Genomic DNA, 23528 nt, shown 5'->3' with positions numbered 1-23528 from the left:
CTAAAATTAGGAATTCAATGCATAATCTAACAGCACGTTATACATGGCTGAAGAGAGAATTAGTAAACTGGAAGGTAAATAAAAATAAATTATCTGGAATTTTCTCTTAAAAGAGAAAAAGGAGAAAAAATTAAAAGTGACTGTTGATAAAACATAGGCTATCTGTAATGGAAAGACCTACTGAGTTGGATGAGGAGCAGTGGCTGCGCGGGTGCAGGAGGGCCTAGAGGAGCTATCCCACGTTGAAGGTCAGGAAAGGCAGCAGTAAGGAGATACCCCTCGTCCAAGGTAAGGAGCAGCAGCTGTGCTTTGCTGGAGCAGCCGTGAAGAGATACCCCACGCCCAAGGTAAGAGAAACCCAACTAAGATGGTAGGTGTTGCAAGAGGGCATCAGAGGGCAGACACACTGAAACTATACTCACAGAAAACTAGTCAATCTAATCACACTAGGACCACAGCCTTGTCTAACTCAGTGAAACCAAGCCATGCCTGCGGGGCAAACCAAGACGGGTGGGTCATGGTGCAGAGGTCTGACAGAATGCGGTCCACTGGAGAAGGGAATGGCAAACCACTTCAGTATTCTTGCCTTGAGAACCCCATGAACAGTATGAAAAGGCAAAATGATAGGATACTGAAAGAGGAATGCCCCAGGTCAGTAGGTGCCCCATATGCTACTGGAGTTCAGTGGAGAAATAATTCCAGAAAGAATGAAGGGGTGGAGCCAAAGCAAAAACAAGACCCAGCTGTGGACGTGACTGGTGATAGAAGCAAGGTCCGATGCTGTAAAGAGCAATATTGCATAGGAACCTGGAATGTCAGGTCCATGAATCAAGGCAAATTGGAAGTGGTCAAACAAGAGATGGCAAGGGTGAATGTCGACATTCTAGGAATCAGCAAACTAAAATGGACTCGAATGGGTGAATTTAAATCAGATGACCATTATATCTACTACTGCGGGCAGGAATCCCTCAGAAGAAATGGAGTAGCCATCATGCTCAACAAAAGAGTCAGAAATGCAGTACTTGGATGCAATCTCAAAAACAACAGAATGATCTCTGTTCATCTCCAAGGCAACCATTGAATATCACAGTTATCCAAGTCTATGCCCCAACCAGTAATGCTGAAGAAGCTGAAGTTGAACGGTTTTATGAAGACCAGCAAGACCTTTTAGAACTAACACCCAAAAAAGATGTCCTTTTCATTATGGGGGACTGGAATGCAAAAGTAGGAAGTCAAGAAACACCTGGAGTAACAGGCACATTTGGCCTTGGAATACAGAATGAAGCAGGGCAAAGACTAATAGAGATTTGCCAAGAAAATGCACTGGTCATAGAAAACACCCTCTTCCAACAACACAAGAGAAGACACGACACATGGACATCACCAGATGGTCAACACCGAAATCAGATTGATTATATTCTATGCAGCCAAAGATGGAGAAGCTCTATACAGTCAACAAAAACAAGACCAGGAGCTGACTGTGGCTCAGATCATGAACTTCTTATTACCAAATTCAGACTCAAATTGAAGAAAGTAGGGAAAACCGCTAGACAATTCAGGTGTGACCTCAATCAAATCCCTTATGATTATACAGTGGAAATGAGAAATAGATTTAAGGGCCTAGATCTGATAGATAGAGTGCCTGATGAACTATGGAATGAGGTTCGTGACATTGTACAGGAGACAGGGATCAAGACCATCCCCATGGAAAAGAAATGCAAAAAAAGCAAAATGGCTGTCTGGGGAGGCTTTACAAATAGCTATGAAAAGAAGAGAGGTGAAAAGCAAAGCAGAAAAGGAAAGATATAAGCATCTGAATGCAGAGTTCCAAAGAATGGCAAGGAGAGATAAGAAAGCCTTCTTCAGCGATCAATGCAAAGAAATAGAGGAAAAGAATAGAATGGGAAAGACTAGAGATCTCTTCAAGAAAATGAGAGATACCAAGGGAACATTTCATGCAAAGATGGGCTCGATAAAGGACAGAAATGGTACAGACCTAACAGAAGCAGAAGATATTAAGAAGAGGTGGCAAGAATACCCAGAAGAACTGTACAAAAAAGATCTTCACGCCCCAGATAATCATGATGGTGTGATCACTCATCTAGACCCAGACATCCTGGAATGTGAAGTCAAGTGGGCCTTAGAAAGCATCACTATGAACAAAGCTAGTGGAGGTGATGGAATTCCAGTTGAGCTCTTTTAAATCCTGCAAGATGATGCTGTGAAAGTGCTGCACTCAATATGCCAGCAAATTTGGAAAACTCAGCAGTGGCCACAGGACTGGAAAAGGTCTGTTTTCATTCCAATCCCAAAGAAAGGCAATGCCAAAGAATGCTCAAACTATTGCACAATTGCTCTCATCTCACACGCTAGTAAAGTAATGCTCAAAAGTCTCCAAGCCAGGCTTCAGCAATACGTGAACCATGAACTTCCTGATCTTCAAACTAGTTTTAGAAAAGGCAGAGGAAACAGAGATCAAATTGCAAACATCCTCTGGATCATGGAAAAAGCAAGAGAGTTCCAGAAAAACATCTATTTCTGCTTTATTGACTATGCCAAAGCCTTTGACTTTGTGGATCACAAGAAACTGTGGAAAATTCTGAAAGAGATGGGAATATCAGACCACCTGACTTGCCTCTTGAGAAATGTGTATGCAGATTATGAAGCAACAGTTAGAACCGTACATGGAACAACAGACTGGTTCCAAATAGGAAAAGGAGCATGACAAGGCTGCATATTGTCACCCTGCTTATCTAACTTATATGCAGAGTACATCATGAGAAATACTGGACTGGAAGAAAGACAAGCTGGAATCAAGATTGCTGGGAGAAATATCAAGAACCTCAGATATGCAGATGACACCACCCTTATGGCAGAAAGTGAAGAGGAACTCAAAAGCCTCTTGATGAAAGTGAAAGAGGAGAGTGAAAAAGTTGGCTCAAAGCTCAACATTCAGAAAATGAAGATCATGGCATCTGGTCCCATCACTTCATGGGAAATAGATGGGGAAACGGTGTAAACAGGGTCAGACTTTATTTTTTGGGGGCTCCAAAATCACTGCAGATGGTGATTGCAGCCATGAAATTAAAAGACGCTTACTCCTTGGAAGAAAAGTTAAGACCAACTGAGATAGTATATTCAAAAGCAGAGACATTACTTTGCCGACTAAGGTCCGTCTAGTCAAGGCTATGGTTTTTCCAGTAGTCATGTATGGATGTGAGAGTTGGACTGTGAAGAAGGCTGAACACCGAAGAATTGATGCTTTTGAACTGTGGTGTTGGAGAAGACTCTTGAGAGTCCCTTGGACTGCAAGGAGATCCAACCAGTCCATTCTGAAGGAGATCAGCCCTGGGATTTCTTTGGAAGGAATGATGCTAAAGCTGAAACTCCAGTACTTTGGCCACCTCATGTGAAGAGTTGACTCATTGGAAAAGACTCTGATGCTGGGAGGGATTGGGGGCAGGAGGAGAAGGGGACGACCGAGAATGAGATGGCTGGATGACATCACTGACTCGATGGGTGTGAGTCTGGGTGAACTCCGGGAGTTGGTGATGGACAGGGAGGCCTAGCGTGCTGCCATTCATGGGGTCGAAAAGAGTCGGACAGGACTGAGCGACTGAGCTGAACTGAACTGAGTTGGGTAGACTTGTTTCACTTACTGTGGTTTGAGTCTTGATGCCATTTCTGTTTAAGCCATGAGGTTTTCTTGGCTGGGATTTATCTGTGGGTAATGTCAGCAGCCTACTTGAGATTGTTTTCTTCTGGAGGGGTATTAGTCTCATCTTGTTAGACATACATGGATCTTTACTAGCAGGAATCATTTTTATGTTAGTTTTGTGACTTGGAGATCCCTTGATGGGTCAGGCAGAGTAAATTCTAACTCTAAAACCAGGTAAAGAAAGCCTATAGTTGTTAATTCTCAGCGGAGAGTTTCTCGTTTGTTTTACACAGATCTCTCAGGCCAAGATAGAGAAGTATGCCTGCTGTCTCCTTTTACTGTTGTCTCTCTGTGGCCTTGAGATGTTTTTCTAAATCATCTTTTCACTCTCTCTCAGCTTTATATGGTGTCCCAGATCCAACTCCTCACCTTGATAAAGTGCATACGCTGGTGCCTAGATAGGAGCGAAATCTAAATGCCTAGCATTCTGCGGCCAAGAACCTTCACCTCCTTTCCACCAACCTCTGGAAAGCCACAGGGTCCCCTACTTGGCTTACCACTCTGCCTTTCAATTCTCTTTTCTGGTTTGGCCCTCACAAATCTCCCTCTCGTGCAAACTCAGCTGTGCTTTAAGAAAGGAGTTATGTGTCTCTCTAGCTTTGGAGACTCAGAGCCAAAACTCTAAACTGAAACTATCTCAACTCTCAGTTAAAGGTGAGTATTTCATCATGAATTTTACCCCATTAGAACACACAGGAATGGTTCTCATGTGTTCTTACCCAGCTTAAACTTCTAGAGAATAAAATCTAATCTGAATTCACTGTAGCCACATAAACATTAGAAGTTTCTCTATATATTTCCATCTTCCCATCTCGCCATCTGAGCAAGTAGTTTTCTGGGTTCTTTCCCTCCAGGGAGATTCACAGCAAAGTGAAAAAGACTCCCTTCCCTCCACCCCAACCCCCACCCCTACCAAAATCCTAAACCTGAGAGAAAGTCTTAGATGGTGTCTTCAAGAATTATCGAGAGATGGTTTCCCCCACACTGGAGAGGGCCAATGGAGATGGTGATAAACCACTCAAGGAATCCTGGGCAAGTGTTCTTCACATGAGTAACAGCTGGGCACCATCTGAAACCTGCTGATGACTTAGAGCATTCTGTCCCATGTTTCCTCTCCTTCTTTTATTTTTACTGCTCCTTCTCCACTCTTATTCCAGAGCACGTCTTAACTGCTCACGCCGGGACCCAATCCATTCTCTTTCCCACCAATGGTTATGGAACAAATGAGTAAACCTGCCTTCGTGAGAAAATGAGCATGACTTGCTGTAAATTCAGCCCAGGAGAGCCAGTGACCAGATTCATGTTCTCTAGGAGAAGAAACAGAGAAGCTAAGTACTATCACCGCAAAGACGAATCTTATGGCTCAGAAGGAAGAACAAAGGAGTCCTTTCCAAAAGAGAGAGAAGTGAAGGAGAATTCAAATTACCGTGGGCAGATAGGAGCTTTTCAAAGGAGTCTTTGAGAAATCAAGCACACTCCTTTGAGATAAGGTTTACTTTTATGAAGAGATAAAAAAATGTTTTGATAGTAATTAAAACGGATAGCATTCTGACAGGAACAAATTTCAGGCATTCAATATTGTGGGGAAAAAATAAGAGAAAATGTCTTACATAATATACAAAAAATCAGAAAAAAATGGAAAACAAAATTACTATCTGATTTGTTAAATATTAATATAAGTGCAATTATGTGTTTAGCACATACCTGCTAATAAGGCAAAACATGTTCATGAAAAGCATGTTACTAGCTTTCCATTTTATACCTTTTTTCCCCAGATAAATATTACTTTCTTCCTTTGAAAATTTTCATCCATTATTGTAGAAGTCAGAGGTTTAAATGTTGTTCATCTTTGTTGCTATTCCTTGTTCCTTGTTTGTTAGTTCATCATGGGGAAGATGGGCTTTAGCCAAAATGTTTTGTAGAAGATGATCTGAAACTGATTGTAGCAGAAAAAATAACGTGTGCTTTTCTCGCCCTTCTGCTACTATATCATGTGGTATCTTGTAGCTAAAATTGACAGTTAATTATGTAATTTCAAGGTTAAAAAGAATTCTCATACTGCAAGGAAATGTCTAACCATCTGATAAAGTAACTGTGTAATATGGATTTTCACTGCTCACTTGTATTCATAAAGGCACAATTCTCCCAATTCATCTTTTCCTAGGGTGCAATTCTATGTTAAATCCAAAACTAATGATTTCTCCTCAACAGCAAAGTGTTACTATAATTCACGCTGTTTAGATATATTCTAAAAATGTATTTTAAACTATTTCAAACTATTCGTTAAGCTTCTCTGAGAGTCCTCAAACTATCTAGTGTATCTGATTTAATTTGGTTGAGTTCGGTTTTTAAAGGGTGCTGTATTCTACAATGTGACTTTTTAAAACTTTTCGGTATTTTTTAGTAAATTAATCTATTTTTTTATTCCATTTTGGAGATATAATTGACATACAGAAACATATAAGTTTAAGGTATACAGGATAATGCTTTGACTTCAGTTCAGTTCAGTTCAGTCACTCAGTCGTGTCCAACTCTTTGCAACTCCATGAATTGCAGCACGCCAGGCCTCCCTGTCCATCACCAACTCCCGGAGTTCACTCAAACTCATGTCCATCCAGTCGGTGATGGCATCCAGCCATCTCATCCTCTGTCGTCCCCTTCTCCTCCTGCCCTCAATCCCTCCCAGAAGTAGAGTCTTTTCCAATGAGTCAACTCTTCGCATGAGGTGGCCAAAGTTTTGGAGTTTCAGCTTCAGCATCAGTCCTTCCAATGAACACCCAGGACTAATCTTCTTTAGCATGGACTGGTTGGATCTCCTTGCAGTCCAAGGGACTCTCAAGAGTCTTATCCAACACCACAGTTCAAAAGCATCGATTCTTAGGCACTCAGCTTTCTTCACAGTCCAACTCTCACATCCATACATGACCACTGGAAGAACCATAGACTTGACTAGACGGACCTTTGTTGGCAAGGTATACACCATAAAATGATTACCACAGTTTTGTAAATATCCATCACTTTATTTAGATTCAAAAGAAAAAAAATGTTTTTTTACTTGTGAAGAGACTACTTAAGGTTTACTCACTTAAAAAATTTAACATATAATGTTGTTGTTCAGTTGCTAAGTCGTGTCTGACTCTTTGAGACCCCATGTACTGCAGCCTACCAGGCCTCCATGTCCTTCACTATCTCCCGAAGTTTGCCCAAGTTCATGTCCATTGAGTCAGTGATGCCATCCAACCATCTCATCCTCTGATGAGATATATCATACATACAGCAGTGTTAATTTCATTTACTATACTGTATATTACACCCCTAGTGATTACTTATCTTATAACTGGAAGTTTGTACCTTTTGGCTAACTTCATTCAATTCCCCCTCTCCCACCACTTCCACCCCCACCCCGCCTCTGGTAAACACAAACCTAATCTCTTTTTCTGAGGTTGTTATTTGTTTTTGAAATATAACTGACATACAACACTATGTTAGTTCCTGGTATACAGCATAGTGATTAAATATTTCTATATATTTCAAAATGATCACCGTAAGTCAGTAAGTTGAGCTACTTTCTGTCACCATGCACAGATGTTAAACTCGACTGACTATGTTCCCCACATTGTACTTTTCATGCCCTTGCCTCATTTATTTGTAACTGCAGGTCTGTTCCTCTTAATCTCCATCCCCTACTTCTTTCTCCCTCCACCCACCCTGACAACCACTTTTTTGTTCTTTGTATCTATGACTCTGTTCATTTGTTTTGTTTTTTAGATTCCACATGCAAAGTAATACAATATTTGTCTTTCTCTGTCTGACTTATTCCCCTTAGCTTCCCTGATAGCTCAGTTGGTGAAGAATCTGTCTGCAATGCAGGAGACCCCGGTTCGAGTCCTGGGTCGGGAAGATCCACTGGAGAAGGGATAGCCTACCCACTCCAGTATTCTTGGACCACCCTGATGGTTCAGCTGGTAAAGAATTCACCTGCAATGCGGGAGACCTGGGTTCAGTCCCTGGGTTCAGAAGATCCCCTGGAGAAGGGAAAGGCTACCCACTCAAGTATTCTGGCCTGGAGAATTCCATGGACTGTACGGTTCATGGGGTCACAAAGAGTTAGACATGACTGAGTGACTTTCACTTTCACTTTCTAGGTCCATCCATGTTGCCACCAATGGCTGTGGCTTTTTTTGGGGGGTGGGGGCCCACACCGTGCAGCATGTAGAACCTCCCTCGCCAGGGATGGAACCCATGCCCCTGCATTGGAAGCATGGAGTCTTAACCCCTGGACCACCAAGGAAGTCCATAATTTTTAACGTCTATAATCAACATAAGTGTTTCCAGTGACTAAAAGTGAGTGGGCAGTTCATTAAAATATCTATCATACTTGTAATAAATATAGTATTATGTGGACTAATTTTATGGAGCTCATAAACTATAAACATCATTGTAAGTGGAAGTGACTTCTAGTTCTGGCATTCACTTTGTCTAAAAGATCAAGGGCTTCACTGAGAAAAATCATTAGTTCTTTCAGTTCTGCAAACTTGAAAATAGTACTGCTTGGAAATATGATTCTCTGCAGAATTTACAGGTTGGTATGATGATTCATGGCTGAAGTAATATCATTCATCTGCTCTTACTTCCATAGCCTGGGAACATGTCTTATAATTTTGCCAAGTGCCCACATGTTTCTAATATACTCCCAAAGATAAAGGACTTTAAGCTGCTTTATTGAAAAGGAAGGCACTCTATAAACTATATCTCAGTAACTTTGTATAAATTATATCTCTATTATAACTGTCTGTAAATTATGTCTCAGTAACTGATTTACATTAAAGATGGAAAGAGAGAAGACTAATAATAGTGGAAGAAAAGAAAAACAATGAAATTGTCCCACCTGTGAGCACATCTATTGATCTGTTGTTTGAAAACGTTTTTGAAACCTTCCCCCACCTCCACTAGGACTAAATGCCTGCCTGTGTGTGCATGCAAGTTAAGTTGCTTCAGTTGTATCTGACTCTTTGTGACACCACAGACTGTAGCCCTCCAGGCTCCTCTGGCCATGGAATTCTCAAGGCAAGAATACTGGACTGGGCTGCCATTTCTTTCTCCAGAGGATCTTCCCAAGCCAGGAATGGAACCCAGATCTCTTGCATTGGCAGGTGGATTTTTTTTTTTTTACCACTGAGCCACCTGGAAAGCCCCTAGGAGTTCTATCGCCAAAGTCTTAAAGGAAAAGAGTTTTGGGCCTGCAGTTTTATATCCAGACAAAATTTCATTTAAATGGGAAGGGTGTGTCTATTAGTTTTCTATTTCTGCCATAACACAGACTCAACTGCTCAAATCAAACCCGCTATTTTCACACACTTCTTGTCTGCAGGACAGAAGTCTGAGGTGACTCCCTGAGTTTCGCTGCTCTGGGTCTCCCCAGCCTGAAATCAAAGTGTGGACCAGCTGGGCCCTTGGCCTGGGGCCCTGAGAGGAATCAGCTTCGCACCCCACCTCCCCCACCTCATGAGATTACTAATAGAAGCCATTTCCTTAGAGTTTCTGGACTGGGAAGCCATTAAGACCCAAGACTAGGAGGCGGTGCCCCAGAAGTTTCTTGCTGGTGGTTTCCTCACCCCTGACTCATTTCTCTCTGCAGGCTCTTCCTCCTAATTTCTCCTGGGGCTGATTGACATCCTCCAGTCAAGGCAAGGCCATATAAAATTTAAAAACTGGCAAAAAAAAAAAAAAAGTACGGTATGGAGGAGAGGTAGCCCACAGAGAAAAGGGCGTGGCAGGAAATGCTGCTGCCCGCAGGCCACCCCACCCCCTCAGAAAGCGGGAGCCCCTGAGTTGGGCAGGGCAGGACAAGGCAGTTCCTCCCTGTGGTTCCCTGGCGAACCGTGAGAAGACCTGAAATACTCTGAAAAGCAAGTGAGCAAGTGAATGCACGTATGCTCACAGAGACACACACAAACACACCCCTCCCCCTCATTTGATAAATTGATGACACCTGTGCTTTTACCCTTGAACTTGCCAGAGGAAAACCACTAACCAAAGCGAGTTAGCGCTCACTTCCCCCAAACACTGGCATGTTACCCTTCTGCCTGAGGACAAACCCCAGTGAAGCCCTCAGTTCCTGAAGTAGGAGGAATGGAAGTACAGTTTCCCAAAGTGGGGCTTGGGCCGTGAGGGTGAGAATGGGCACCCCACTTCTACCCTCTGGTCCCAGATCCGTATAGTTACCTGCTGGGGACACAAACATCACGGTGGTACTTGATTGAAGCAGGATTCTGCAGACTTTTCCAGGCAGGCCCTTTGGTATCCGTCTCTGTCTCAGGGGCCCAGCCCCACCTTTGTAGAGCAAAAGCAGCTGAAGACAACAGGCAAATCAATGCGGGGGACAGGAGTGCCACTGTTCTAGCTTACCATCCTCAGATTTAGGGTATATGGGGTCCCAGAAATGGGTGCCTCACCACTAGTGAACCTGCTGAGCGGTTCCTCAGCCTTTGAAGAGCCCTGGCTGTGGTTTTGGGGCACAGTGGATGCGCTAGGAGCGTGGGTGTGCTATGCAGTGCCTTCCTGGTCTAAGGGGCCACGAGAGATGATTCGTGAAGCCGAAGGTGTGAGGAGAGGTGTATCTGATACCACTGAGCTCACCTGACCTAATGAGTACTGGGTTGAGGAAGCAGATCACGGCGGGCACGCCTGGGTTGCCAGGGTCCTGATTTCCTATGGTATCCAGCTTTGGATTCTGTCCTCCTCACCTGCTCTGTGATCCCGCTTCCTCAGGTGTGGCCTCCACATGCTTTCCATCTCCCTGCATCTTCCTCTCCCTCCTCAAGCCAGCAAAGGGCACCCTTTTGACTGGTGATGACAGGGCTGGGTAGGGACAGTCCTTGCTCTGCCAAGCGCAGCCCTACAGAGAGACGCACTTGCTGTCACAGGGATCGGGAAGAGATGCCCGTGGGCCCTTTCCTCCCAACCCCAACCATCACCTGCGTTTCTCTGTCACAGACTCTCACGCTCTTTGCGATGACTTCACCACCAATCTTGAGCCCAGACTAGGACAACCATAGGGCGTGGTCCAGGCCAGGTCAGTAAGACTTTCATTTACTATCCTTGTTTAGTGAGAAGGTTAAATTCTTTGGTCCACTGGGAGATGAAGGTGAAAGGCCTGGGAAGACAGACAGAGATGCCAAAAAACCTGGAGAAGAACTAAAAAAGAGCCAGCTTGACATGAAGCTGGAAACTGTCACAACCAACGGGAAATAGGAAGGCCCAGGGCAGAGGCAGAAGAATCACTGTAGGGTTACAGAACTATGTGTTTGCATACAGACTGGAAGTTGGTCCCACCTAAGAGGCCCAGCAGCCAGGGCAGGGACAGAGAGGATAGAGCAGGACCAGGAGATTGGAAGAAAAGCAGAGGAGTGATGGGGCATTGAGACAGGTTGTCTAGACCGGACACAGACCTCACCTACTGGGGGTAGGACTTCCCATCCTGCAGGGAGGGTGATGTGTCAAGGCAAAGCAATGGATGCTCCAGCAGATTCTGGCAGTTTGGCTTCCAAGGATGGAAATCCTCGTCTTTTTGACTCAGAGAACAGAAACTGAACAGCGGTTCATCTTGGAGACAGACATTGGACAATCAGAGAGCCGTGACTGAGTTCCTCATGAAAATATCAAATGGAGACTGTAAGGGCTGGCTTGAGCAAGTTTTCATGCATTGGGATAAATTGCCAAAGACAATAGGTAATTGAGATGCTCAGGATGGAGTGGTAGTTCTCTTGAAATGAGATAGACCTATCCCACTCTGTGTGTGTGTGTGTGTGTGTGTGTGTGTGTGTGTGTGTGTTCAGGAAAACGGTCCATGTGCCATGACTTGTTCCTGGGAGGACAATTGCCCTGGGGATGCTCTGTCATCCTCCCTTTCTCTTCCCACCTCCAGACACCTCTTCCTCACATCACAGGCCTTTGGACTATTCACTAATTGAAATGATTCAACTATGGAATCATTTTGATTCCAGAGATTTACTTCTTATTGTTCCCTCTTTCCAGAATCTTTTGTTTTTCATCTCACTTGTTCTATTTCTGGAATACCTTCATACCACCTGACATGCCAGCTTCTGGAAACACTCTCTACTACCTTCCTCATGAGTCACTCATTTTCCATTACAGCAGGAGTGACTGGATATACAACCTATGCTTCCCCTATTAGGTGTTTGAGCTGCGTGGGCCCAATCCTAAGACCTGAGCCGTTTTCTCACCAAAAATAGGAGTCACAGCCCTCCGACTCTACACATTCATCAACTGATGGGCAAGGCATCTATTGCTAATAAATTCTACTGTGCTGCAGCTGTGGGGAGGCAGAAGAACCTGTACCAGGACACAGGATCTGTCTCTGCCCTGGTGCAGGGCCATGGGACAGCAGGTTTTGTAAATTACCAATTATAAAGAAAAGGCACTACTCTTCCAGTATTCTTGGGCTTCCCCTGTGGCTCAGCTAGTAAAGAACCCGCCTGCAATGTAGGAGACCTGGGTTCGATCCCCGGATTGGGAACATTACCTGGAGAAGGGAAAGGCTACCCACTCCAGTATTCTGGCCTGGAGAATTCCATGGACTGTATAATCCATGGGGTCGCAAAGAGTAGGACATGACTGGGTGACTTTCACTTTCACGTCACTGATTCACTCGAGTCTCTATTCAGGAGGGGGCCTGGATGGTTTGGGGACAAGAGACCCCGGGGCCGTGGGAGAAGGACAGGACGCAGGCTTGGGTGAGGCACCAGCTTGGTAGTGTCAGGTGATCAATGTGTCAGGGTAAGACTCATGCATAGGCCTGGGGGACAAGGGCCTGGGTTTAATCCCTGAAAAGAGGCAACATGGGGGACCTGGTAGCCTCAGTGGAGGAGGCTGGTGAAGAGGCAAGTGCCTGGGAGAGCAGGAGAAAGACAGAAGGACAGCGTTAGAGGAGTCCTGGTCAGGACAGCCAGGTGGGGGAAGACGGGCCACTCCTGACACCTGGACAGCTCTGGCCAACCCTACCCTGTGCATGCTCTTGCACTTGGACACATTGCAGACCCCAGATGGGAGTGAAATCAACTGGGAGGTGATTTTAATTGGTGTCCACAACAGAGCATACTTCCAAGAACCTGATTGTTCTTGCTACTTCCTTAAAATTCTGCTTGCACCTGTAAATAGGAAAGCCAGCCTCACTTAGTGACAAGACATGAATGGGGCACTGCCCATGCTGAGGACTCCGCATGGCCCTCCTAGTTCAGGGCTCAGTCACCCCTGAGGCCAGCAAAGGCTAGGACCCCCATGATAACAGAGATGGAGCCCTCTGTCACAGACATTGATGTCACTGGCAGTCTCCTGGAGTGAAAAATAATGTCCAAAGACAAGGACCCACATTCAAAGAATCAAGAGGGCTTGTCAGTCCCAACGGGTGATGAGCTCACTCTTCATCACCAGATAGATAGCCCCAAGAAGTGAATTCAGAGATGCTGAAATCTTGGTTGGAGGCAGCACAAAAGACTGAATGAGACAAACGTGAGGGGGGACGATCCTCCACGAAGGCTCTGTTACGGGAACCACTGACCAAAACCACGGGCCCTGGCCAGGTTGATACTGACCACTTGCATGAATTATCTTACAACCGGAAGTCCTGGTGAGGAATGCAGAACTTACAAGGTACCATCAACCAGAAGAATTGGGGGAAGGTCCAAAGGGGAGGGGATACGACAGTACATATGTCCTACCAGCTTGCCAGAATCCTCCCTGGAATCCATCTTGGCTGAGAGATGCCTGAACCTCCAGAAAGGATCCTAAGACCAAAGATGGATCAAGCAAGATGACTGGCCAGAGACAGCCTGGAAGGTAACCCCATCACCATAAAACCCGAGACCATGAGCCACGTGGCAGAGCAGTTCTCCTGGGTTCCCTTACGCTGTTTCTCTCCACCCGGGCGCCCCTTCCCACTGAAGCCTGTTGCTTTGTCAGTGCCTGTGTCTGCTCAGACAATTCATTTCCAAATGTTAGACAAGAGCCCACTCTTGTTCCTGGGAAGGGCTCCCCCTTCCTGCAACAAAGGGCAACTCTGGTGGGATTTCTTCAATACAATTGACCACTCGGGTACTCAGGGACCAGCTCGTCTGCTGACCAACCAGACCCAGTGGTAGAAACAGGGACTCTTTTGTCCCTGTTCTCCTCCTGACACAGAAACTGGTTAGTGCCCCAACTAGGTAAAAAACAAGAGACTTTATTGACCTTTTTCCCTTTTCTTCTTTTCAGTCCCTCCTTTTGTGTACTTTTTTCTTCTGTCCAGGTCCCGAATGCAGGAGTCTAGTTGAAGGGCCTCAACCTGAACTGAGGGTCGGAGCCTGATGACCTCCAGTGAGCAGAGAACTCAAATTCTGGTCTGCTGTCTGGTTTCTGGAGGGCTGAGTTCCAGTCCTCCCTGCCTGGAAGCCCAGGGAAAAGTCCTGTAATGCCTGGTGGCAGGTGATGTCCACAAGGCCCCCTTTAGTCCCCCTCCTTCCCATCTTCTTTCAACCTGGCCTCCTTCATCCCTTTGCAACATTTCAAGACCCGAGGTATTTCAGTTTACTCTGTTAGTACTTGGAGCTGAAGTTCTGGATCTCTGTAGAAGGTTTTCTGAGAGACGGCAGCCTTTCATTTAAAGGGGTGACCAATTAGGGTGGCTAGGCCTAGGTGTATAGTTTGTGTTCTGTGTTATTATATGTGATGGCCATTCTGCCTTCTGAAATTAGAAATTCTGGTTCTGTTGCATTGTGGAGGTATCTTGAGTGTGCTGCTAAGCTAAATCACTTCAGTCTTGTCCAACTCTTTGCGACCCCATAGACAGCAGCCCACTAGACTCCGCTGTCCCTGGGATTCTCCAGGCAAGAACACGGGAGTGGGTTGCCATTTCCTTCTCCAATGCATGAAAGTGAAAAGTGAAAGTGAAATTGCTCAGTTGTATCCGACTCTTTGCAACCCCATGGACAGCAGCCTACCAGGCTCCTCCATCCATGGGATTTTCCAGGCAAGAGTACTGGAGTGGGGTGCCATTGCCTTCTCCATGAGTGAATGCTCAGTTCAGTTCAGTTCAGTCGCTCAGTCGTGCTCAACTCTTTGCGACCCCATGAATTGCAGCACATCAGATCTCCCATCACCAACTCCCGGAGTTCATCCAGACTCCCGTCCATCGTGTCAGTGATGCCATCCAGCCATCTCATCCTCGGTCGTCCCCTTCTCCTCCTGCCCCCAATCCCTCCCAGCATCAGAGTCTTTTCCAGTGAGTCAACTCTTCATATGAGGTGGCCAAAGTACTGGAGTTTCAGCTTTAGCATCATTCCTTCCAAAAAACACCCAGGGCTGATCTCCTTTAGAAAGGACTGGTTGGATCTCCTTGCAGTCCAAGGGACTCTCAAGAGTCTTCTCCAACATCCCAGTTCAAAAGCATCAATTCTTCAGCACTCAGCCTTCTTCACAGTCCAACTCTCACATCCATACATGACCACTGGAAAAACCATAGCCTTGACTAGACGGACCTTTGTTGGCAAAGTAATGTCTCTGCTTTTCAATATGCTATCTAGGTTGGTCATAACTTTCCTTCCAAGGAGTAAGCATCTTTTACTTTCATGCTGCAATCACCATCTGCAGTGATTTTGGAGCCCCGAAAAATAAAGTCTGACACTGTTTCCGTTGTTTCCTCATCTATTTCCCATGAAGTGATGGGACCAGATGCCATGATCTTCGTTTTCTGAATGTTGAGCTTTAAGCCAACTTTTTCGCTCTCCTCTTTCACATTTATTAAGAGGCTTTTTAGCTCCTCTTCACTTTCTGCCATAAGGGTGGTGTCATCTGCATATCTGAGGTGATTGATATTTCTCCCGGCAATCTTGATTCCAGCTTGTGTTTCTTCCAGCCCAGTGTTTCTCATGATGTACTCTGCATAGAAGTTAAATAAGCAGGGTGACAATATACAGCCTTGTCGTACTCCTTTTCCTATTTGGAACCAGTCTGTTGTTCCATGTCCAGTTCTAACTGTTGCTTCCTGACCTGCATACAGATTTCTCAAGAGGCGGGTCAGTGGTCTGGTATTCTCATCTCTTTCAGAATTTTCCACAGTTGATTGTGATCCACAAAGTCAAAGGCTTTGGCATAGTCAATAAAGCAGAAATAGATATTTTTCTGGAACTCTTCCTTTTTCAGTGATGTAGCAGATGTTGGCAATTTGATCTCTGGTTCCTCTGCCTTTTCTAAAACCAGCTTGAACATCTGGAAGTTCATGGTTCACGTATTGCTGAAGCCTGGCTTGGAGACTTTTGAGCATTACTTTACTAGCGTGTGAGATGAGTGCAATTGTGCAGTAGTTTGAGCATTCTTTGGCATTGCCTTTCTTTGGTATTGGAATGAAAACTGACCTTTTCCAGTCCTGTGGCCACTGCTGAGTTTTCCAAATTTGCTGGCATATTGAGTGCAGCACTTTCACAGCATCATATTTCAGGATTTGAAAGCGCTCAACTGGAATTCCATCACCTCCACTAGCTTTGTTCATAGAGATACTTTCCAAGGCCCACTTGACATCACATTCCAGGATGTCTGGCTCTAGGTGAGTGAGCACACCATCGTGATTATCTTGGTCGTGAAGATCTTTTTTGTACAGTTCTTCTGTGTATTCTTGCCACCTCTTCTTAATATCTTCTGCTTCTGTTAGGTCCATACCATTTCTGGCCTTTATCGAGCCCATCTTTGCATGAAATGTTCCCTTGGTATCTCTAATTTTCTTGAAGAGATCTCTAGACTTTCCCATTCTGTTGTTTTCCTCTATGTGTTTGCATTGATCACTGAGGAAGGCTTTCTAATCTCTTCTTCCTATTCTTTGGAACTCTGCTTTCAGATGCTTTTATCTTTCCTTTTCTTTTTTGCTTTTCGCTTCTCTTTTTTTCACAGCTCTTTGTAAGGCCTCCCCATGCTATCTGACTGCAAAGATTCTAGCTATGAGCCCATGGTTCTAGAGGGAAGGGATGGGGCACAGCAACTGGCAATCAGGAGCCAGTGAGTCTTTCAGGAGAAGCCTGGCCAAGCTGGTTCAACCCAGCACAAGGGGTGGGCCCCAGAGGGGTGTGGCTGGAAAGGAGCAGGCAGAAAAGAAAGCAGCCAGAGCCAGCTAGGTCTCAGATAATCCCCACTTCGGAGCGGCAACCTCGCATTCCTGTGGAACTGGGATGAGGTGACAATGGCCTGGATCGGGGGTTCCAAGCCCCGTCTTTGCTTTCTGCCTCTACTTCTGTTTTACCCCTTCAGCGCGACGCCAGGCGGTAAGTTTCCGGATGAACCGTCTGGGTTGTGGGTGGAGGGGCTGGAGGGAATGACTTAACCCGGGAAGGGGATGGGGGTATACGAGGGGGTTAGGGAAACTTTGTGCTGTGTGACCCTCGCCCTCCTCTGTCCCTTCCCCTGGCCCCTTTGCACCTGGGGTTGGGGGCTTCCCCGGGCTGGTTACCCACCCTCTGGTAACCAGAAAAGAGGTGACTTTGGTGAAATAGTGGTGCCGGGAGTTTCCGAGGAGAAGCTGGTAGAAAAGGTGGCAAGAAAGCAGCAGGAAATGCCCTCAAGACCCCGGCCTGCCCTTGCCAAGTGGGAGCCCTGGAGCCAGGGGGTTTGGGACAGGTGGCCGTCCCCGGGAGAAGAGACCCAGATAACTCCTCGAAAAGCACGCCCTCCCCACACCCCATCTGCTCACACAAACCCTTCAGATCGGTACTGCTCTGTGTCCTTGGAAGACCAGCGCTCTTTACAGGTGATAAATTTCACTTGCAGAACGCACGGGGCTGCAGGGAAGGCAGGGCCGAGCTTGAGAGCGGGGAAGTGGCGGCCGCGCTCAGGTCTGTGAAGGGCTCTGGGCTGCTGCCACGTGCTAGGACGAAATGAGCTGGGCGGCGGCGGAAGCTCGGGTCTGTGAAGGGCTCAGGGCGGCGGTGGCGACTGCCCGCGGCCCAGATTCTCCTGGGCGGCGGAGGCGCGGTCCCGAGCTGGACGGATCTGCGCGGCCATCTCCCAGGGCCGCGCTTCCTGCGGGCTGCCGCTGCCGCCGGTGCTGCTCCTGCCGGCTCTGCTGCGCTCGCGCCAGCCCCGCGACGCCCTGCACCCAGTCCCCCGCCCCTCCAACTCCCCGCGCCCTGCCACCAGCAGTTGGGGTCGGTGGAGGTGGTGGGGGGAAGGGGCAGGGGGAGGGAGGTCAGCGCGAGCCTCTACCTGAGCGAGAACCGGGTGTGTTGGCTCTTGGGTCTTGATGCATAACTTCATTGTGTGAGAAATGGCCTTATTCCGGTAAAGAATCTGCCTGCGATGCAGGAGGCCCAGGTTTGATTCCTGAGTTGGGAGGATCTCCTGGAGAAGGGAATGGCAACCTACTCCAGTCTTCTTGCCTGGAGAATCCCATAGACAGAGGAGCCTGGCGGGCTACAGTCCATGGGGTCGCAGAGGCAGACAGGACTGAGCAACTAACACTAATCCTTTCAGCAGTTAATACCCAGCGAGACAAATTCCCTGCCCTTCACTTGGCTTGCAAAGTCAGAGTTCGAACATAAAGCAGGTTTCCAAGTACACAATTTCGTGGGAATTCTCTCTTCAGCGTTTCTACTTGGGGGCAGTGGCCACCGCTTGTGTCAGTGTTTCGGACTGTTTTCCTGTTCTGGCAAAGTAGATTCTGAGGTTATAAGAATCTTCTAATCTTCCAATGCAGCTCCACTTGACAGTAGTCTTCAAAAAGCTTTACAGTCTTAACGTTGAAACGACAAAAAATATGCCACAAAAAATTTGAAGAAGTAAAAACTTCAGTTTGTACAGAATCACTAGCAGAACTATTTATGATCCTGTTCCAGTAGTTCCCAACACGTCCCAAGACATGTTGCAGATGACTCAGTATCTGAGAGGCGGCACACCCAACAGTGCAACTCCCATCTCCAGTTATTTTACCCTTGGGATAGAGGAGTGGGAGTTGAAAAATGTCACTTTTTGGAGACAAAAGCTAAGGTGAAGGATACTGAGACATCCAGGGAGATCAGTATTTATCAGTTTACTCGCTCAGTCGTGTCCAACTCTTTGCGACCCCATGAACCCCAGCATGCCAGGCCTCCCTGTCCATCACCAACTCCCAGAGTCTACCCAAACCCATATCCATTGAGGCAGTGATGCCATCCAGCCATCTCATCCTCTGTCATCCCCTTCTCTTCCCACCTTCAATCTTTCCCAACATCAGGGTCTTTTCAAATGAGTCAGATCTTTGCATCAGGTGGCCAAAGGATTGTAGTTTCAGCTTCAACATCAGTCCGTCCAATGAACACCCAGGACTGATCTCCTTTAGGATGGACTGGTTGGATCTCCTTGCAGTCCAAGGGACTCTCAAGAGTCTTCTCCAACACCACAGTTCAAAAGCATCAATACTTCTGCGCTCAGCTTTCTTTATAGTCCAGCTCTCACATCCATACATGACCACTGGAAAAATCATAGCCGTGACTATATGGACCTTTGTTGACAAAGTAATGTCTCTGCTTTTCAATATGCTATCTAGGATGGTCATAACTCTCCTTCCAAGGAGTAAGTGTCTTTTAATTTCATGGCTGCAGTAACCATCTGCAGTGATTTTGGAGCCCAGAAAAATAAAGTCAGCCACTGTTGCCACTGTTTCTCCATCTATTTCCCATGAAGTGATGGGACTGGATGCCATGATCTTCGTTTTCTGAATGTTGAGCTTTAAGCAAACTTTTTCACTCTCTTCTTTCACTTTCATCAAGAGGTTCTTTAGTTCTTCTTCACTGTCTGCCATATGGGTGGTGTCATCTGCATATTTGAGATGATTGATATTTCTCCCAGAAATCTTGATTCCAGTTTGTGCTTCTTCCAGCCCAGTGTTTCTCATGATGTACTCTGCAGATAAGTTAAATAAGCAGGGTGACAATATACAGCCTTGACAGACTCCTTTTCCTATTTGGAACCAGTCTATTGTTCCATGTCCAGTTCTAACTGTTGCTTCCTGACCTGCATATAGGTTTCTCAAGAGACAGGTCAGGTGGTCTGATATTCCCATCTCTTTCAGAATTTTCCACAGTTTCTTGTGATCCACAAAGTCAAAGGCTTTGGTATAGTCAATAAAGCAGAAATAGATGTTTTTCTGGAACTCTCTTGCTTTTTCGATGATCCAGCGGATGTTGGCAATTTGATCTCTGTTTCCTCTGCCTTTTCTAAAACCAGCTTGAACATCTGGAAGTTTACGGTTCATGTATTGCTGAAGCCTGGCTTGGGGAATTTTGAGCATTACTTTACTTTTACTAACTGCAAAGATTGTCCATTCATGTCAGAAATCCAGGCCACGTGAAATGAGTGTGGTGTGGATCTGTGGACCCAGGGATAAGCACTGTTAGCAGGGCCTGGCACAGCTGTCCACTGACTGCCTGGAGCCCCGAGCCTCACTTCAGGAACAGGGAGTCCATGATGATACTGCAGTTCCTGTGCATAATGCTAGTAACATGCTAGGTCTAACGTGAATGTGGGAGTCATTTCTGCTCCTTCAGGTTCACTTACCTGAGTCCATGGTCATGCAGCTCATTGGGAAAGAAGGAAAGGACTTCCGTGATTCCTGTGGTGATGAAAGGGCACTCCTCACTGGAACGTGGCTTTCTTCTCCGGGGATGCATTCTGAAAAGGGGCTCCGTTCTAGAAATGAAAGGCTCCTCAGAAGCAGCACCCACATGCTCTCCATCTCTGGCAGGACACTGGGTTCGATTCTGAAAGTCCTCTTCAATTTAGGCTTTTCCTGCAGGGCCGTCTGGCATGTATCCAGAAAGGCTGTGTGTTGGCCGATCCTGGGTACTGACCTGGTGGGCAAGGGCACATATCCAGGATGTGCAATTTCTGCCCAGCAGGGGACCTCTCCTTCTCCACAAGGAAGCGAGGGGCACTGGCTCTATGGAGTGTTGGGGATGGAGCAGGAGGGACCATGCTTGCTCTGCCAGGCCAGCCCTGCACCTTCACTCTGCTCTCACATAACTGAGGGGAGGAGGCCTATGGGCCTTTTTCTGCCAACCCTGCCCTCACCTGCCTTTTGCCTTCACAGATGCTCAGTCTCTTTGCTATAACTTTACCATCGATTCTCAGCCCAGACCTGGACAACCATGGTGTGTGGTTCAAGGCCAGGTGGATGGAAAGATTTTTCTCTCCTATGACTGTGGTCGTGCTAAGATCCAATTCACAAGTCCATTGGGGGAGGAGGTGAAAACGACAAAGGCCTGGGAAACACAGACTGAAACACTCAGAGACTTCGGGGACTTGCTCAGGGAGCAGCTGCCTGATGTTAACGTCGGAGAATCACACGGTCACAGGTGAGTTAGAAAGTCCAGGTGCAGAAGGAGCATGCTGGGGGCTTAAACTCACTCGTTTTTTTCGGGTAAAAAATTAAATGGAGGATATTGGTCCTTCCCTAGTAGTCCAGTGGAAGGAGCGGGCCTTGGAGGAGAGAACAGGGCCAGATTAGCTGGGCCAGAGGCTGAGCTCTTTGCCACGGCGGGGGGCAGACCCTCTCACCTTGCAGGGCAGGATGACATGTCGGTGTGAAGAGGATGGACACATCCGTGGATCCTGGCAGTTCGGCTTCAGTGGACAAATGTGCCTCCTCTTTGATTCGGAGAATGGACACTGGACCGTGGTTCATTCTGGAGGGAGACGGATGAGAGAGAAGTGGGAGAAGGACAGGGCTGTGAGCAACTTCTTCAAGAAGGTCTCCATGGGAGACTGTCGGGCTTGGCTTCGGGATTTCTTGGTGCGCTGGGAGGAAATGTTGACAACCACAGGTAAGTGAGACTAGAAGAAAGAAGTGGTAGTCCACTCAAAGGGACATGGACCCACACCTGTGTGTGTTTGTGTGTGTGTGTGTGTGTGTGTGTGAAAGTGATCAATTCAAGGTGAGTAGTTCCTGGGAGATCAATGGCCCTGGGGATGGTCTGTGATCCTCTTTCCTCTTCCATCTCCTGACATCTCTCCCTCATAGCACAGGGCTTTGAACCATTGTACATGGATTCTTGCTGACCCCTAAATATGAGGGCACCACTCCGATTCTAGAGATTTCCTTCTTACTGACCCTCTGTCTACAACCTTTTAAAAACATCAGCTATTCTAGTTCTGGAAATCTGTCGATGCCGCCTCAGACATCAGCTCCTGAGAGGACTTAATCTGTTCCCATCCTCGCGTCACCTCATCTGATGTCACGCAGGCCTGAGGGGCTGTGTGGGGACCCTTGCTCGCCCATTCACTGTCTGAGTTCTGTGGAGATGGGGCTCCTCCCGTCCTCCATCTCACCTCAGGACCTGTCACAGGGGCTGCCATATGGTTGGTTCAAATGACTGCATGACACGAGACAGACTTGTGAACGTAGCAGGGGAAGGACAGGGTAGGACGAATTGAGACGGTTGCAGTGACATATATTCGTACTATGATGCAGAAAATAGCTAACCAGTGGGAAGATGCTATATAACACAGGGAGCCCAGGCTGGTGCTATGTGATGACCTAGAGGGGTGGGATGGGAGTGGGAAAGAAGGTTCAGGATGGAGGGGATATATGATCTAATTATGGCTGATTTGCATTGTCCTACAACAGAAACCAACACAGCATTGTAAAGAAATTATGCACTAATGACTCCATAGTAGGGTACCTGGGTCCGGGGGGCTGAGAAGGCATCTGCTTAGTTTAGGGGTCGGGACAAAGGCTTCACTCTCACTTTCCTTACAGCATCACCAACTGCAGCTCCCATCAGAGTCAACTCCACGGCCACAGCCATCAAGCACACCACCTGGATCCTCCCCGTGCTCCTTACCAGTTTCATTATAACTGTCTTCCTGGGCTGAGTCCTTTCCAGGAGCAGGTACTGAGGGCAGAATTCAGAGGGAAGGCAGGGGCACAGGGCCTGGTGTGAGGCCGGGGAAGGTGAATCCCAGCCAACCCCTGCCCCTCACTGAACCTCCTCACCCTGGAAATGAGCAGGTGAATAAGACCCCATATCACCCGAGAGCAATAATTGCAGACCCAACTCCAAGGGCCCGTTCCCACAGGAGTGGCATGAGTCAAGCAGGCAAGGCAGGAGCCCCACAGCAGAGACTGGGGGAAGGGCTGAGGCCAGGCCTGTGCTCCTGGAGCAGCAGCAGTTCTGACTCAGTGTGGCCTGCACGTCAGCAGCCTCCTGGGGACCCAGAGCCTCCATCACTGAGTGGCTCTGCCTTGAGCAGAGGTGCCTGGGGATGGTGGGCCTAAGCTGGGGTGGAGGAGATCGGGGCAGGGACTCTGGTCCTGAGAGCTGTGTGTGCTGCTGCCTCAGAGGCTGGAGGGGCACGAAGGAAGGAGGTTTCCCTGCAGCCCCCCAAGGCTGTCAGGAAGCAAGGCCCCTCCTCCGGGGACCTGCTCCCTGGTCCTTTAGGCCCCCCCTTGGGGAGGATCAGGACCTGAGTAAAGGGAGCAGATTGATTCCTCACTGGCTCCAGTCCTGAGCCTGAGCAGGGGGTGTCAGGGCCTGGGGTGACTGTGATGCAGGAAGGAAGGAGGAGGTGACAAGAAGCTGCTGGGCCTGGGGTGGGGGTTGGGGTGGAGGACACAGGAGCCCCTCAGTGAGGGCGGGGCTGGAGGAGGGGCTAGGGAGGGGCCGCCCCAGGAAAGTGACAGGAGTTCCTCAGCCCCCTGGACCAAGGCCTCTTTCTTTTCTGCAGAAGGTGGTGCTCCCAGGAAGCATGGCACGTGCTCTGTCTGCCTTTCTGCTGCTCTTCACTTTAGATCCAG

At 47.3% G+C, this 23528-nt stretch overlaps 1 protein-coding gene across 1 annotated transcript; it reads left to right on the top strand.

Annotated features, from left to right (window-relative positions):
- Positions 1-16943: 16943 nt before the first annotated feature.
- LOC128053444 (UL16-binding protein 3-like) lies at positions 16944-22606 on the top strand. Its single transcript, XM_052645962.1, is given in 5 exon segments — positions 16944-17025; positions 20823-21061; positions 21063-21087; positions 21280-21555; positions 22491-22606. Coding segments are annotated over 5 exon segments (738 nt in total).
- Positions 22607-23528: the final 922 nt, after the last annotated feature.

Source organism: Budorcas taxicolor, chromosome 9, assembly GCF_023091745.1.
Source record: "Budorcas taxicolor isolate Tak-1 chromosome 9, Takin1.1, whole genome shotgun sequence".
NCBI classification, from domain to species: domain Eukaryota; kingdom Metazoa; phylum Chordata; class Mammalia; order Artiodactyla; family Bovidae; genus Budorcas; species Budorcas taxicolor.
The sequence above is the reverse complement of the archived record's forward strand: the minus strand, read 5'-3'. Positions and strand labels throughout refer to the sequence as shown.